We start from the raw sequence: 18,716 nt of genomic DNA, 5'->3' as shown, positions 1-18,716 counted from the left end.
CCTTTTAGCAATGCTTTCAGTATTCATAACAGCTGTGGAATTAAGCATTATGAACAAGAACAAACCGACATGCAGCCTTTACTTTTCCCCATCAGCCCCAAACTATTCTGCATGGAGTTACAAAGTGAAAACCAGCACACACTCAGATGGATTTAATTTCTATTTTGGCCCAATGCCAGACAAAGTTTCCCCATTGTTAAAACTCAACCCCATCTTTTCCATACCATGCATGCAGTCTCATCTTTACCCCATCTTACCCCATCTTCCACACAGATGTGCACGCACACACGCACACACACACACACACACACACACACAACCAGCCACTCCTACAAAGCAGTACCAAATCCATCTCCCTGGCTGTCTTAGCCAGGCTCTTTGCTTTCCCTAGCAAGCCTAGTAGGCCAGTTGGATTTGGTCTATAATGCAGATTTTTAACACGTGGGAAAATGAAGGCTGTACAAGACACACATTTTCATGTCCTAAATATTGTCTTGATAATAAACCTTTTTTAATAAAAAATTAATTTTACACCACCATGAAAATATTTTTTAGAGGAGCCAGTTGTTCCACTTAAAAATAAAAGGGTTAAAACTTAATTAAAATATTAATGCTATAATTCAAAATACAATTTTGGCATAACTTCAGAAAATGAAAGCATTTTGGCTTACAGGATCATGCAACACATTGATTTCAGAATACAGAAGTATACAGCTTTTAAATGCATACAGAAAAGAGAAATGGGTAATAGAACAGTTAAGCTTTTACACATTCATGGCAATTTTCTTCTCTCTTGTCCTTTTCCTATGGATGCTGCATGAACAACTGCACTCTATTTTTATAAAGTGCAGACATGTTTGCTGCCATTAAAGCTAAGGCAAGTAGTGGAAAACAGGAGAGGAGGTAGATTGAATTACTGTGTTTGAATGTTTGCCTTCTCCTCTACCTTATGCCATTCTCTATAAACAGAAGAACAGTATAAATGCTAAAAGATAAACGTATGAAATGTTGATTTGAGACAATTCATGTTTTCCTTGCAGAAAAATTTTGTCTTCTTCTGTTTATTAACCTACAAAAATCCTGCTAATAGTACAATGTGAAGAACCACTTGTGTACTTTCTAAAGAATTAAAAACAACTAGTTGGGACTAAAGGTTGTTTCTTCCTGTACCGACTTTTGTGTCCCTTACCCTTCAACAAGTAATAGAAGAACTTCCAGAAGTCTGCCTGCACATTTAAGATTGCCATAATGGTAATAATGTACAAAATTGTGTTCCAGTTTTCATTTGTCACAAAGTTTCACAAGTATTGCTGTATTCCCTTCAGCAGTGTCTGACTAGTCTGAGTGTAAATAAATGTAACGCCCTACCAACAAGAACAGCATTCCTGCTAATAAAGCAAAAAATACTCCTATAGGAGCCAGCATAAACGACCAGCCATAACGTACATAAACAGCAAAGTCTGGGCAATCCATCTTTTTCATGTTTGTGTAGTTTTCCAGATCAGCCATGGCCTGGACCCAGATGACATACATCACGACTACCAGCGAAAACAAGACACCTGGAAAAGAAACACCAGATTTTAACAACAGAGTGTGAGACAGATGCTGAGTGCATTTACTGTGTTACCTAAAAAGCCACCAATGCCTGAGGTCCTGTCTGCATGGCACTGTCAGCCACCACTGGATAATTTTTGCCTTTGGCTTCCTCTAACTTGCACTACCCCCATCTTGCTCCTGATCTGCTCTGAAAGGCATGCTCCCATGACAAAGGTGATATCTGGTTCTGGTAGGCAGACTTTGGTGACAAAATTCATGCAGGTATTTACTGTTTTGAATTCAGGGGTCAAGGAGGGGGAAGGAGGGGGAATGGAATGGGACAATCTGGGAAAAAAATGTACTTTTGCTTCCCAAACTCTGGCATTGTTTTTATCAGTTTTATGGATGAGATATAGAAAGGAGTGGGAAATCTTTCTATTATCTTCACCTCTCTGCATTTGCTTCTTTATTCTTTTGAAAAGGGCTGTGTTTGGAACACAAGATTTCAGAGTATTCTACTCAAATATTTTGCATAAAAATTCAAATGTATTTAATTCAAAATCATCCACCTTTTGAAAAGAAGCTCTTGGTAGAGGAAAAAGCCCCAACAATAATTAAATAATAACTATGAAGCAGGCTATTAGGAATAACCTCAAATTGGATACAACAGTTTCCTGAAATTAATCCACCACATAATTCACAGCCTTTTCCAAACCACTCCTCTGAAAGGCCTTTGAATTGTTTATACATGATAGTAATAGGAGCACATGTCCTTACAAACTTTGATAATCTCCTTGTTACTATACACCAGAAGGAGATATAAGAAGAAAGTGCTTTCCAGAGTATCAGTTGCATTCCTAATATTTCATTTCACTTTAGAGGAATGTGGACACTTGAGAAATGCAAGCCTGCAGAACAGATGCTCCAGAAGAAGATCTGCTGGAAGACTGAGGGCACGAGCCTAAATTTTTCGCATGCTTCAGCCTGTACCCATTTGCTCCCTGAGCTCCAGCTGTCACAGCAAAGTTGCAGCAGCAGGACCATCTATTCCAGCAATCAAATACTTGAGGGGCACCACCCCATCACATTTTTATCCCAGAATGTTTAGGTGCCTCATTAAAACACAACTCAGTGCACAGTCCTGGGAACACTCACTGCCAAACTTGAGGTTACAGGCTGTAAGTCAAAGGTATTTGTGGTCTCTTCTCCATCCTGCTAAATAGTTGCAATGCAGCCTTGAACAAATGTGATATTTTTGGCAAAACCCACAAGTGCACTTTGGAAACACCTATGGCCAGGGATTTGCTTCCATATCCACATGTCCTGGTAACCTTTGATGGTTACGTTTCCCCATCCCCAACCTGAGATGCTGCCTTTCCATACACAACCTCCTTTCCCACGCTTTCTGCCCATTTACCAGGGAGCAGCTGTTTTCCTCACGCCCTCATGTGATGCAGACAAAACCAGGCAGGTTAGATGGAGCAGCTTAACCTCGTGATCTTCCTGCTACTGCTTTATGGACAAAATATAACATGTTTACATACATCCTAACATCTGACAGGTGAGAGCTCATGGCTTAATCCTTATAAACGTTATCTTTTGAAGACCAACAAAAATGGAGCTGAGGCATAATCAAAATATTCCCAAAGGATCTGCAATTTCTAGGAGGCTGAAATAATAGTAGAAAAACTAAATAAAGAAGGAGGCAGACACATTTCATGTCTATGAAATACACTTCCAGGATTACATTTTTGCTAAGGTTCAAATTCCTAACAAAGTTTGAAAAAACCCAACACTCAACTCTAAGAGGCATAAATTCAATTTTGAAAGTATTATACCTAAGTAAAACTCAATTTTTATGGAATTTAGTACTGTGCTTGTATTAAACATAAAACCACTGAAACAATCAGAGAGAAGGATCGCCTTAGGGCCAGACAAGAAGAATAAGAAATTAAATTGAAAAACTCTTTAAATATAATTCAAATTGAGCAGAAGATTCCTATAACAGAACATCTAATGATAACAGGTAATGTGGGCAACACAGGAAAATTAGAACAAAACAGAGCTAGTAACTTTTGATTTAAAAAGTAGAAAGATTCTGGGACAAATTCATAAATGGAGTTATTAGATATCTGGATTTTGTTCAAGGTTTCAAAATTTGAACAAAAATTTATAGCACTAAGATTTGGAAAGATACATTAATAATCTGGCAAAATCCACAAGGACATTGGAATTTACCTCTTCAACTGGCTGTGCCTATGCATTTTCAAACTAGTCCTCTATTTAATCTCTACATAGGGAAAACAGTCCAAAACAATAATAATTCCAAAAGTAGTGATGCATATTCCCTTACTATAGCAGCAGGTAAGTATAACCAGGAGTTGTATATCTGGAAAGCCCTCTGGCATCCTAGGTAGAGCAGAGTTATGTAGAGAAGTTAGTCAAAAACATCCATCATTAAAACAAAACTGCATCAAAGGTGCTTTAATCTAGAAATGGGCACCCCTTGTTTTCAGACACTCTGAAGCAACACTTAGGTGGTTAAACTAGAATCAACACCATATAGGTGCAAATTAGCAAACCAGGGCTGCCAGTGGTGAAACAACTTCAGGGAATCTATCATTCATCGGGTGTGATTTCACAGCAAGCTGTTACACCTGTGAGTGGCAAACTGTCGGGTATGGAAATTTCCAGAAGAAATGTATGTCAAGCAGAGATAAATGTCCTTCCTTAAAAGAGAAGAAAAAGAAAGGAGGAGTATGTAAACCCTCTTAGTTAATTAAGGCACTAAAGGAATATTTAAGGGTTCTCATCACCTGCTAATGGAGACTAATTAGAGGTGTATTACTTAGCATGTTCAATAAATATCTTGAACAATAGGATCAGGCTAAGTAAAAACTGACCATGTCCTGTTGCCACTGCCAGTATTTCATTCATTCATAGCATTCCTTTTGTCTAATTTTCACAGAGTTATGACTTCACGGGAGTTAAGCACTTAGTTCACTGAATGTATATTTATCCTGAGAAATCTGCTCCTGCACTCTTGCACTGACAATCTATTGTGAATATTGTGAACTCTCAAAGGCAAGCTCCAAGACAAAATTACTGAGATTGAAAAAAAAAATCCACAATTTCTTGAAGCAAATATTTTTAAAAACAGTGTGTGCTGTGATATATTTCTACATTTTTGGCATTTAGACCTTTTTCATAGAGTGCAGGCGTCCTTTTGCCTTTGCCTTTTAGTGAATAAAAATAGAACAGCAGTTGCATGAATCAATAATGATGAGGGAAATTATTCCTAGAACATGAAATATGTCTGAGAGAGATTAAGACAAATAAATACTTCCCTCCTACTCCTTTTTCTTTCTTTTTTTCCATTTTCCTTTTTTTTTATAAACACACATGTTTGAAACACAGCACTGTGCAGTGTGATAAGACACGGACTTCTCTGAGGTCACTCTTTTCTTTCTTTCACATTCATTCTTTTGAATTTCTTTCAAACAAATACTTGTGCATATTGTAGAGGAGAAAGAATACAGAACCTTTAGAAATGTCTGTGAATTCAAGAAGCAGTTTGCTGGCCTTTAGTACTGATTCTTCCCACGTAGAAATGCCTTTCACTTGTCAATGGTGAATGGCTGTTTATGGCATGAATCTTTTACTATGCAGACACGAAGACAACAGGTGCTGGAAAGAATGATGTGAGCTTTTTACTTATGCCTGGAAGTTTAGAACTCTTTATCTCGCTTGAGGAAAACTTCTGTGTGTGTGTGTGTGTGTGTGTATTTTTTTTATTAAATGCGTTTTTCTGTTCTTGTCCTTATTTCAGATTCTACCACCTACCTTGGCCTGTTGTGACCTTTATTTAAAAATAATGGTTGGCATTCTCTGCTGAAGTACATGCAGAGGATCCCATGCAAAAGTTATGGAAGTAGGTACATGTCTCTAAAAACAGATTTTTGTCCTCATGTAGGATCTCAAACAAAAGTACCATCTTATTTCGCTCTTTTGGCAGGAAGCAGCAGTCATACTTCTAATCTTGTTTCTTCTCCAGGGTGTGTTTCTGTAATGCTCTGTGCACATCCTGGTATATTGCTTATTGGCATCAGTACAAGAGGACAGTTTTCACCACCACTAGGCAGAAAGAGGCAGAAGGTAATTACAGACTTTATTGAAGGCTGCTTTAAGAGATCATTTTATGGCAGATTTCCTTTCTTTTCCTATAACCTTTGAAGCACCTATAAGGCTTCTTACAGTTTTCAGTACCATAGCTGCTCTTGGACCATCCTCTGATGTTGCAGACATGGAGATGAGGCTGCAAAGGCAGGACTCAAGTCACTGACTGTGGTATCATTGAACTGATACTCACTTTTCCTCACAGGTCTCGCAGGTGTAGTTTTACCTGTGCACTTAGGTGGTCAATAAGGTTACAAAGTTTTGCTACTCCCAATTAAGGAAAAATGGGTCAGGAAAATGATAGATGTTGTTAATTGTAGTTATAATGGCCATGGAATGGCAAAAGTTAATATCCTAGGAGGAATATGAAAGGTAAGACCCAGAACTTAGGAGAACACACTTCAACCTGTGCAGAGAACTGGTAGGCAAGATCCCAAGAGAGGCTGCCTTGCAGGGCAAGGGCTCCCTTAAAGGTCAAAGGGCCCAGAAGAATCTGGTGTTGCTCATAGACAATTTCCTTAAAGTACAAGAATGGTCCCTTTATGTGTACAAGAATTCAAGCAGGACTTGCAGAAATTAAAACTAACCTCATACAGAGCTGCATTAGCAAGAACACCATCATTAGATTTGAAAATATTGTTATCACCCTTTATTCAACACTTGTGATATCATATGTGGTAAGCTATGTCCAGTTTGGAGTCCCCATGTGAAACAGAGGTACTGAAAAACTGAGATGATGACCACCAAAATGGTTAGGAGAATGGAGAACAAGTAGAGTCTGAATGAGCTGGGGAATTTTAGTCTAGAAAAGAATCCAGTCTTCATTTTTTTAAATGAAGTTATAGAAAAGATGGGGATGGATTTTCAGAGACCTACAGGCTTGACAAGATGAGATGTAATAGCCACAAACTGCATCAAGGGCAATATCGGGTGAAAACAAGGAAAGAAAAAAACATTTCTCAGAATGAAGTTGGTCAAACTGGGACAAGCACCCAAAGATGTTGCAGAACATCAGTTCCTGGAGATTTTAAAAACTTGATTGAATAAGGCTCTGAGCTTCCTGATCTAACTTTGAAGACAACCCTGCTCTAAATGGAATGTCAGGCTTGATTGCCACAAGAGGTCCTTTTCAACATAAATTAATTTGTGTCACTTGGGATCTCTGTTTAGGCTTCTTGAATGGGTCCCTCCAAAAGGCAAATCTATCTGCCTTAGCACAGAGAAGGTGAGGTGTCCATCTGAGTGTTTCTTACTGTTGACAACAGAAATTTAAGCAGTTGGTTCATACAAAACAGCTTTCAGATGGCTGAACAGTTGGCAAGAATCTCATTCCCAATAATATCCTCAGCTACTTCCTGAACCCTTAGAGGTCACAACAGATCATGCTACAAGCTGCACTCTTCAGTTGAGGGAGAGCTTTTATCTGCTGCTAATTTATAAATTAAGGTTGCAGAAGGATAAAGATACATCCAATAACAGGTACAAAATCATTTCATCTAACTTATTTTTAAGAGAAGTAGGAAAATGACATTTTCTTCTTCTTATAAGAAGAACTTCTTCCTAACTTCCAAAGAACAATCATCTTGTCTAATTTCCTTCTCAGAGGACTATTCTCTACAGTATAACACATACTTGAATTTTGTGGTAAGACATCATCCAGGGTCTTTCAAAACAATGTGCATAATTCCTTTTTTTTTTTTTTCAAAACAACCTGCTGGTTTCTGTCTTAGAAGAACTCTTAACTTCAACAAATCTAAGTCACATTAATCTAAGTCACATTACATCTTTTCATTTTCCCATTAGGTCTGTGTTTAAGTAGATGCACACCCTGGCTTCATCCTGATCACATGTTTGAGAAGTGATAAATATGCCTCACTTCTCATCACTCTCCCCTTCCATGCCCTGCTTTGATTTGGCAGGCAGTTAAATGAATTCTCTGATCCTGAAGGAGACAGGAAGGGATCAGGGCAGCAGGGAGACAGTAGACCACATCATCCTCTTCTGCATCAGATTCTATCTTATCTTGCTCTGCCTTGAGCAAACTGAATGGGTCCTATTTTCTCCTGCCACCACCACTTTTTGACAAATGATAGCAGGATTTTGCTGCAGACTTTTGCTTTTCAACAACAGTAATGGTAGTAGTAAAAATAACATAGCTTTTTTCTAAAGCCCTGATTGAGAACAGTCCTGAAGTTGAAACATGCTACATACAGAGACAGTAAAAAATCAGGATTTCCCTTGAAGAACATTTGCTCTATAGGGACAAAGGGTAAAAGGGGCACAGACACAGACCCAAGGTCACACACTGGGATAATAAAGCTCACTTAACTTCACATACCTAAAGAAATAGTCTCTCTAGATTCTCTTAGTAAAGGAAAGAGAGGTGTAGGGTTCCTCGATAGCACATTTATCTGATCCAATTAGGCCCCTCTTTCAGTGTGAAATGAATCCCCAGCTGGGGGGACTTCTTACATGCCTACCGTTTTTACTGCCACTGAATGTTATTGCCTCTTGCAGGCCTCCTAGGGAAGCCAAGGGAGGCTAGCACAGGCTTGGGGATCTAACTTTCCCCTACCTAAATGAGGGCAATGAACTGACCCAGAGTGGAGAACACAAGCGTCGCTTTGCACCTCTGCCAGTCAGTTCCACATCTTTCAAGTGCCTTTTTCCTCTCAAACAGCTTCTGCTACTTTCTAGTGACAGCTGAGGTTTTTCATGCATTACAAATGCAGAAAAAGAGCAAGACTCACATGGGCTCTTGCTCTGCAAATTAGTGACAAAAAGCATTGAAATACCTTAGAATCTCCGTCAGCCTATGAATATTTTTTGTATGTCTTTTAAAAGTGTGGAGGAGTAATTCTCAAGAGATGAAATGTAAGTATGCAGGATTTTCTTTAACTAAAATATTATAAAATACTTCCCACACTTCAGTGAGAGTCCTTTGGAAGGGAATAATGATCACTAGCTGCATATGAAGAGCTTAGAGGTGCAGTGGGTAAGCAAGGTCAGGGGGTCAGTATGAGAAGCAAAAAGAGAGCCCAGGCCTTGTGGTCCTGACACAGGTGGCTCTGCCCTGTAACACAATATGTTCTCACAGGGCTGCCTCTCATCAGGCTTTAAACCAAGGAGAACAGAGATGGAGCACATACTATCATTTACATCCTATATAACTATATCTTACACACCAGTGTGACACCTTGACAGACTTTTCAAGGTTAAGCAAACAGTGTGCCAGTGAGCTGTCCATATCAGCTGAATCCTGGGAGGGTGCATCCTCCACTGTATGCGTGGGTTATGAGGAAGGAGCGAATTCAGTTATTTGTTATCTTTCATTTGCAGAGGTTTAGAGCTCCTACTTACTCATACATGACAACTACTTTGTTTAGTCCCATCACATCCAAAGCATTTTCCTATATTGGTCATGTATATGTGTTCTGTCTCCCAACTTCTTCAGAGTCCACTGTAATCATCTTTTGCATCACTGATAAAGGACTAAACCCTCTCCTTAGTTAAAGTCCTTGAGAATCCTATAAGGCAACATCCTTATATATGCATTCTTTTTCCTGTTAAAAGAAGTAGATTGAAATTGCAGTGTAATTCCATTATTTGTCCTGGATGTGGGGTTTTTTTAACCTTAACCCAAAGCTTAATATAAGGTTTTTTTAACCTTAACCCAAAAATAGCTTTTGTAATAGCTTCATGACTAAATAACTGTGCAAAGAACCTGTGTCTAAGGCAAGCGTCCACAAGCCAAAGGATTAGAAGCATATGTTTTCTCTTACTTTTAACCGTGATTGATACAAGTTTTGGTTAAGGAAAATGGAAGAAACAACTCATCCTTTCTAGTCTATAATTGACTGAGCAAACAGTATACCCACCAGCAATGATGAAAAAGCCTCCTCCTGCTTTGTATAAAATGTGACTGGCAAAAGGAGCTGCACAGATGATGAGGAAACTAGCCACCACAACAGTGAGTACTCCCAGGAGCATAAGAACTGTCCAGAAACCTCGATAAACTAGAGAAAAGGAAGACAGAAGAAAAAGAATACAATGCTTTTTAGAACTTATCCAAGTGGGTAACAAATATTTTCCTTTCCCCTTCTCTTATCACTTGCCTTATTAACAAATGAAACACTAATTCTATTTTGCATATACATTATATATCATGTGAATCAAAATAGGTTTGATTACCAGCCCTTACCTCATGATCATGGAAAACAGCATGTCAGTTTTTGTGAATGAAATCCATCTGCTGAATATTTAGCAATACCTTGTAAGATAGCAACCTGACCAAACTGACACTCTTTAGAAAATGGTGCAGCAAAGCTATAGCAGTGATTCCTTGGGATAAATGATTGGACTGGCAAAATACAATTATTTTACCAAAATTGTGTGGAAGAAGCAGAGAGCAGCAACATCTTGACACTCCTAGTGCCGAGACTGTATCACCAATAACAATCTATAAGTTCTTTACAATTTATGGCTGGATAATGCTCATTATATATAGCCATATTCAGCAGAAAGAAACTTAAGAAACAGGGAGAAACTAAGAAAATATAAACTGTATTTCTGAAAAACAGCTAAATGTCTTAAACCAGCCTATTTCTGCTCTAAAGCTCTTTGTATTTTATTAAATTTAAAATGTGATGTTTCAGAAGCCCGTTAGGCAGTGCCAAGCAGTGCTGAATTAATGGATGCAGCTGGTGATAAATGAGCTGAGAGTTTTGTGACATACTCTGGCCAAAAGAGTCTTTCTAACAATTAGTTTTTAGCTGGTTAATTGCACATCCATTTAACAAAGTCATCATTTTACAAATGCTACAAGAGTGACATAAATTTCTCCCATGAATTTAAAAATTGGTACATTAACACAACCCATTAGTAAAATTATGAGTTGTAAAGATCTCCATCGTCAGATCTGAAAATCTTGAAGCACTGACAATTCAGTCAGTGAAAAACATTTCCACCCAACTGAGAGAAAGCATATAAGCCAGCTGGCAAGTCAGGAAAAGTGTATCACAAAAGAAACTGCCACTTATCATCTGACAGCACCTACTTACTGTTATGGAAAAACACAACCAAGCAACTATTATACTGGTTCATATCCTGGAAGATTCAAATTCATACAGCTTGTTAGAGACAGCTATTCAGTAATAATTCAGGTTTGCTCTCATCTGAAATCTGAAGGCTCACTAGGCATTAGCAGCTCGTGTTTCCCACTAATGTATTCCAAAAGTCTATGTTTTTTAACTTGACCAGTTTAACACAAGTTAAAGAATACATCATCAGCCTTGTAAATGTATTAGCTAGATGATGCTCGCCACATTACATTAGCCACACTTTTTAAATAACACACTTTTTAATCCAAGCAAACATTCAGAGACATAATTTTCCGCCACACTGATCAGCAGATTTGGGCATAAAAAGGATGAATGTGTCTGAAAATACCTGGCAGAAGGGTTAAAATTGTGGTTTGGTTCATATCCAAGTCTCCACTTCACATAAACAAAAAATTATTGGAGTAGTAGGTAAGAAATAAGGCTATGGCTCAGCAAAGCTGTTAAATGTGTGTGTTGCTTTAAGTGCTATACCTCTTATGGGATTTAGGCACCTGTTTAAAGTTAAACACATAGTTAAATGATTCACTTAATGCAAATGGACAGCAAATGGAGACCTAGAAAAGTAAATCTCTCAAGTCCTTCAGTCTTGGGTTTCTGAAGCAATTTCATAGTATTTTACTCCTGGGGCTACTTTGATAAGCTTCATTGCAGTCTCCAAGTCCATGGGACATTACTTCCTCGTTTAAAGCCTAATACCACTAAATCAATCTATAACCACCCAACTCTTTTACATGGGTGGCCCAAGGTACTTCAAAGTCATACTACATAATAGGACACATTGGCCAAAATGAAGCTTGAAAAAGCTTTCTTGTATATTATTATTGTCAGTCACCTAGGTCACGGAGCAGTGTTTCTATTTTCTCAGTGGAGGAGGACACTAGATTCTCCAGCATTACAAAACCAACATTCATTTTCATTATCCACTTTTCATACAGGAGGCTTTGAAGTCTGTTTTTAGTGAGATTTCCTAAGAAAAGCTTGATTTGATGCTCAAATATTCTTAGAAACAGAGCACAAAAGAAGTACAAATGTAACTGATGAAAATTTTTTCAACCTTTCTGTAACTATACAAGAGAAAAGCTGTTTCTCTGCTCCAGCACTGTAACTATTTTATGCAATATGTGGGAAATACTGATTTCACCAAGCTATCCCCTGACAGAAGCTTCTATTCTATTTCTCCAAAATAGTTTTTACTCTAAAGAATCATGGATAAAGTCTGATTATCCTAATTCTTGTTTATTAAGCTAATTCAGTCATTAAATATCAATTTAAAAATAGAGTGTAGTTGACAGGTACAAAGTCTGCTCACAAATCTGTGACTTTTCAAGCAAAATATTATCCCCTGTAACCTGCAAGGCAGAAAGTCATTTGGTTCATTTGTGGCACAGGTCTGAGGAAACACCCTACGAGCATTTAGACTTTTACTTTTGTAAGGCAAATAAAAAGCCATCATTTTCCTGCAAAGATGGCTTCGCTTATTTTATGATCTGATCATTTTTGCTTAGATCACATTTCCCATCATCTCTACCTAGATGGACAAGATCAATTTCTAAAGGGCTAGTCATTCAAAATAACAACTCAGGCCTACTGCTGTCATTTAGCTTAGCTGTCATCTATAGATGAACACAAAAGAGCTGGTTGAAATTAAATCTTTTAAGAGAATGAAATTACTCTTCAAGTCAAAGACTTTGCTGCTCTGAGGTTGAGACACACAAGGATAGATAAAATGCAACAGAGAATGCTGCTTTGAATTACTCTCCTTTACATCCCATGAAAAGGGCTGACACTGTGATCCAAACAGTCTGTTTCAAGAAATAATGGTTCAGTGAACCCATAAAAAGTGTATCCATACAAAGTGTTAACAGAAGTTTGCACAATTTCAAGTCTCACTGAGGTATTTCATAGGATAGCCCATGTTCTGGTCCAGATGACAAGGAGTACCCTTGCCTCTTCCAGATACTTCACAGATATGTTAATTACCCGCCTCAAGCACATTCATTATTCTGAGTATATCCTACAACAGAAGAAAATGAAGTACAAGCACTACTGCAGAGTGCAAAGTAAACATATCTGCAGTGTTTAAAATCTTAGATACCATTTCTCTGTGTTGCAAGAGTGCTAAACAGAAGGTTTTGTAACTCATCTTGGTAAGCCAGCCCTTTGTTGAGTACAACATTTGCCTAGGAAATGACAGGCAGGCCAAAAAATAAAAAAGACTTAGCGGAAAAATTAGGAGTACACACAACTGCACCATTGGGCCTGTATAGGAACATTATATTCCTCCAAAATTGCATGACTTGTAGTTTTCCCTTGCTACTTGTTTTTCTCACTAAAGATCCTAATTTAGGTCCCTCCAGAGAATTTCACATTATTTGAAAACTAGAAGTATCTGGGTTTGTGCAGTCCGAAATTTTGGAGAAAGGGAGAAAATTACCACAAGCTTTTTTTTTAGTATAGTAGATCCCAGCATTGATCACGAACTGAAGTTACAGATTCGTATTTTAAGACATTACTGATACATTATTTGAAAGAGAAGCAATAATTAATTTGACAAGTTACAGAGCTATGTCCCCTACACTCACACTTGTGAAGCAGTCATGGACATCTCTGGAGCTCCATAATAGTTACTCAGGAACAGCCCAGCTCATGTCACAAAGCAACACCCTTCTACTGTTGGAGATGTTAACATCAGCATCATGAAACCATACCAAGTATTTTACTGCCCTTGCTGACTCAAAGTGTTTTCAAAACACAGCCATCAATCCATAAAAGTAGTGTGGTCTACCATAAAAACCCAGGCTACTTAATCTTAAATTTATGTCAATATGAATTATTAAGCACTGTAAGGATGAAAAGCCTTTTGAAACATGTGTTAGTACAATGCCACATGAAAATTTCCAGGGGTAGGCAAAGGGTCTTAGAAAAGTTTCCTTGAACTATCATGTACAAGCTCACATCCAAAAGGGAGCATTTCCTGTGATCTGACAGTGGATTGTATTTTAGAATGTGCAGTTTTTTACCTCTCTATTTAATGTAAGAGATATTGAAATACTTTTGACAAGAGTTTTGCCACACACAGTGCCAATACAGTGAAAGGCAAAGTGCCAGAACTGCTCTCAACCAGGAGTATTTTCTCTGCAGATAAACAGCTGTAAATGAAATCACCTATCTCAGCAGCAGTACAGGAGACACACTGGGAAGCGCAGTAAACTTTGCAAGACTTTTCTCAGCTTCATTCAGCACCCTTTACTATCCCTTAGTAGTATTTTTTTTTTCAAAAATAGCTTTAACACTAATACAAGTACAATATTCACAAATACAAATATTCACAAAATGGATACACTGCTTTTTTAAAATGCTTCTTACTTTATATCTGCTTCGGGGGCTACAGAGATCACATTTATAAATGTATTGTATTACAATCTCTCATGGGCAATTATATGACTATTACATGAGAGCATTTTTTCCCCTAGAAATAGACTACTGCTAACATTTCACTGGTACAACTTCTATTTTCAGATTTCATGGCTGATATTTTCCAGATTACTTTAGGTTAATTTCAACCCATTAACAAACCTGCCAATAAATTTGATCTCACCATTTTAGATTAAACAGTTGTTAAATCAGAATTTTGCTTCAGTTCTATAAACATTGTGTATTATCCATTAGGCATTACTTAAAATGCTGGCAATGTGCCCAGTACTGGACAAAATAAGATACCAATAGTCAGGAAAAAAATACTGGCAGCTACAAATCAGAGTATTAAACTAATATGCCAGTGCTGCCCCAATAAAATGCTTCCACTTCAGCTTCAAAAGGTGTTGGGGTGATTTACAACAGTTAGGGCACTATTGTGTATTTCCAAATTAAGTTGAAAAAAATCTCCTTAAAAATAAAAATAATGAATTAGTGACTAAGTGTTAGATTTTTCACTTCTTTTTCTCACAAATAATCTCACTATGGCCAATGGGACTATTTCCATGAGTAAGAACTTTGCACATTTTCCAAAAACAGGCCTAGTATTGTCCTATAGTAAAAGAACTTTAGGAAAGTGTGATAGCCCTTGAACATCAGTTTTAAGTAACCTAATGACGTGATATTATGCATGAATCTAGCTAGCATTGAATTAATATTAAAAATACTATGCTATTATGCTTTCAGAATAGCCTGATGAGGCAACTAATCTGTTTATGATTATGCAATAATATGTCTATTTTAAAATATATAGGTTGCTGCTGTGGTATTTCTATTGCATGGTCTAATTTAATTTTTTTATTCCTAGGTTGTAGTTTACTGCACTTACATATGTGAATCATCATAAAAATGAATCTGCTAGCAACACAATGAGGTGCTAAGTCAACTTGAGAGCTGCACACTATGAAAGTTGTCACTCTAAACTTCTGTACCATCACAGAAAGTCACTAGTCAGGCTTCCCCTGAGTTCATTTAGAACCTTTTTCAGGTTAAGATAAATGGCATGGCCTACGAATTTCTTAAAATACGTTAACCATAAATGATGGATCACACAGCTTTTGATGATACCTTACACTACAGCTAGGGGAAGTCCTTCCTACTCTGTTAAGATTATTTAACAAAACCAATGAACACACAGAAATATTATAACCATGATTTAAAGATATAGCAAACTGCAATTTCAAAGCAGTGCTATCTAGCCCTATGAAGCTGGTCATGCATCTACAGTAATGATTAAATGATTGGATACATTAAAGTATGCATTCAAACCTCCAATATAAGCACCCCATAAGCTTTTCTGCCTTTACATTTCCATCTAAGGCTGTAGTCCTTGACACCAAGAGTTCATAGTCCAGGTTTGTACACCAGAATGAACCCAGCCTTTGGTCTAAAGCTTTGTAAGGCAGACTGAAACACTAAAGTTACCCATTCTCAGTGCTTTAAGATTTTTGGGAACTATAACACAAAAACAAACCCAACATACAAAAAGATGTAAATAAACTAAGAGAGGATAGGTGAGCCTGTTTTGAATTCTGGCCCAGAAAAGTTCTGAGCCACATTGCTACTAAAGCCAAAGGAGTTATGTCAACAGAGAACTTGGTCCAGACACTGCACTCAAAAAGCATCAGAGATTTCATGTTCCTCAGGCAACTTATCTTTGTCTGAGCTCTTCTAGCTGGATGGTGGCACAGCACTCCAACAAACCACACTTGTGTGTCCACACAAGTGACTGCACAAGGGACTAAAGTTAAATTCAAATTCCTCTAACATCCAAAAGTCTCTTAAGTCAAATAGTCTGTAAAAAAGTCACATGCCTAGACTTGTTCAGCAACTAATAATGCTCTGAACAGAAAGTTATAAATTTTTAGAAAATATGTTTGATTTTTCTAATGAAATTTAAAGCTTTTTATTCAGCTGTTTATTTTTCTATGAAAGAGCAAATGAAGATGACAGAAAAATTCTCATTATCTTGTTATATTTTGTTAAAATAGAACTTGATTGACTCACTAAAAATACAATTATAAACCTGGGGAGAAAATTTGAGCTTTTTATCATCCCCAAAAGAGAATATGTCGAGAAAGCTATGAGCCATGAAAATGGTAATATTTTATGAAGAAACAGTAGCAGAACCAAAAAAGGGGACAATAATCTCAAATTATTTTATTCTATGTTTTGTTAATGTAAAGTATTAGATACAGACAACTGGATATACAAATCATAAATGAAATCTTGTTCTTCAGGAAACCAAACTGAAGACTTTTGCCACTGGATTTATAGAGAACCACTTCCTGCACTGGGAGCCAGGAAAAAGAGGATAACCTTGTAGCATTTCTTAATTTAGCAACTCCAGATGAAGCAAGGTTTTAAAACCTGTTTGCCAAATATCCTGGGCATGATTGTCAAACTAGAATAAAGGAGAAGCAAGTTTTGAAGTAACAGAAGAGATGATGACATAACCTTCTTCATAAAAAGTTGTGAAAGACTCTTGAGCAATCATAACTGTTCTAATAAATAACTCAACTTGGATGCTGAATATGAAATGTAGGCATAAAAAACCCCAAACCGTCTTCAGTTTTAATGAGCTCGAAAGCAATCCAACTGTATCTATTTATATAGCAGGAATGGCTCTGAATATACTCTACCTGGGCCAGCATCTATAGTACAGTTCTGCCTACTTTTAATCTCCTAATATGAAATATAGATAGGAAAATTATATTTGAGCAGTGGTTCTTTTGGCAAACATTAACTAAAATTAATTAAACTTTTGATGATATTCCTTCTCCTTTTCTTTTTCTTTGTTTGTCCACTTCTGTGTAATCATGCAATATAATTTGAGGAACCTTTGTGAATGTATGAGTGAATGGTGGAATACAAACTCTGTCTAGGCTATTAGGAGCGGATGACTCTGTCACTTTCAAATGGAAAGATAAACTGTTCTAGATGTGCTGTGAAGCTACAGATTAGATCTCTGAATGGTGAGGTCTGAATTCTTCCTGGACAAACAGTTCATAATTTCTAAAGATTAACAGAACCATTATAATTCTAGTTTATTTTCTTTTTCATGTCTACAGCTTAAAAATTGGATTCTAAAGACACTCCAAGGTTAGCAAAAGCATAATTACATCTTCAGGACAGGAAGGGATCACTTAAGTCCCTTAGTCAGCAAGCTCAGAGACATGTAGCATGCACACACCACAGGTTGTTTAAAAAGTCATGTGAAATAGATATCAGAAGTTATTTATTTCAAATATATTTGTGTAAAGCTCTTAATATGAATAAACATTCCTGGTATTTTTAAGTCTGTCCTAAGTGTTGTAAAGACAGATCTTTCTAGGCACTATTCAAACATAAAATTTCTACTAATGTTTATCTTTCACATGTATATAAATATATACTTACATGTATTTCTGTTGCAGTACAAGAGTTTCTCAGTGAAGTATATATGAATGAGTTAAATAAACTCAGCATCAAGGCTCTGCTCCTCCTTCCACATAAAGTAAAAATGCAGTAGATTTCCATACGTGTTTATTTATTTAATAAAAACAAAACCCCCGAAAAAAAAAAACCAAAACAAAACAAAAAATTCCAACCAAAACCAAATACATGACAATAAGTACTTGTTTAATGTGTTCAGCCCAAGGAAGATAATTATGATGTTGGAGGAAAAAAAGCACTAAACAGAAAACGTCTCTGGTTTTTTTGTTGGTTTTTTTTTTTTTTTTTTTTTTTTTTAGTTAAACATTATTTATGTGCTTTGTTAAACAGTGGCTTAAATATGCATGTTGTAAAACTATGAGAAGTATGAAATATCAAAATATGTTAATTAAACAGTGTGGAGTGATAAGACTGTTTTATTTTGAAGCATCCAATTGTTTTTTTGAAACTATGGGCATTGTATTCATTTGCACCAAACAATACTTACTGATTGCAGAGTCATAGGAGGTGGAGTTGTGTTCATCTCGGAGAAGAGGAAATGGGGACAGGTAAGCATGTGTACAATTCTTAGAAGGTGACTGGTTTGCTAAAAATGAAAGAAAGCTAAAGATTAATATTTTACTGCTTTAACAATATTGTGTGTCTGTTCTTCAAATGGGCAAACTGAGCTTCACAGGTCAAGATTTCAGGTCCTTTCCTAGGCAACAGCTGAATTTGGTTTGGTAAGAGATTCAAGCCTTGTTATCCAAACAACAATATTCTTTAAAGAGCAATATAGACTGCTCTTTAAAGATGGTAAACGAGCCCTGCTGAAAGCACACTGCAATTTATCTGTGATGCATATATATGCCTTTGCATGCATATGTACCTTTCTCATTTGAGGGTTAGTTATATTCTTCTCATTATTACATGTGCAGAAAAAAAAACAACCAAATAACCAAAATCCAAAATTACTTTTTTTTTTTTGTGAAAGAA

General features: G+C 36.9%; 1 protein-coding gene across 1 annotated transcript in view; it reads right to left on the bottom strand.

Moving 5' to 3' along the window:
* Positions 1–489: 489 nt before the first annotated feature.
* The window catches only part of TMEM182 (transmembrane protein 182), a 30,095-nt gene continuing 11,868 nt past the window's right edge, over positions 490–18,716 (bottom strand). Inside the window, exons 4-6 of the mRNA XM_059493896.1 lie at positions 18,229–18,327; positions 9,591–9,728; positions 490–1,559 (exon numbers count right to left, since the gene is read on the bottom strand). Coding sequence (XP_059349879.1) covers positions 1,336–1,559; positions 9,591–9,728; positions 18,229–18,327 — 461 coding nt within the window. The 3' untranslated portion in view covers positions 490–1,335. The remainder of the gene's footprint in view (positions 1,560–9,590; positions 9,729–18,228; positions 18,328–18,716) is intronic.

The sequence above is a fragment of the Ammospiza nelsoni genome, chromosome 2, assembly GCF_027579445.1.
Source record: "Ammospiza nelsoni isolate bAmmNel1 chromosome 2, bAmmNel1.pri, whole genome shotgun sequence".
NCBI classification, from domain to species: domain Eukaryota; kingdom Metazoa; phylum Chordata; class Aves; order Passeriformes; family Passerellidae; genus Ammospiza; species Ammospiza nelsoni.
Note: the sequence above shows the minus strand (reverse complement) of the source record. Positions and strands in the feature narration are given on the sequence as shown.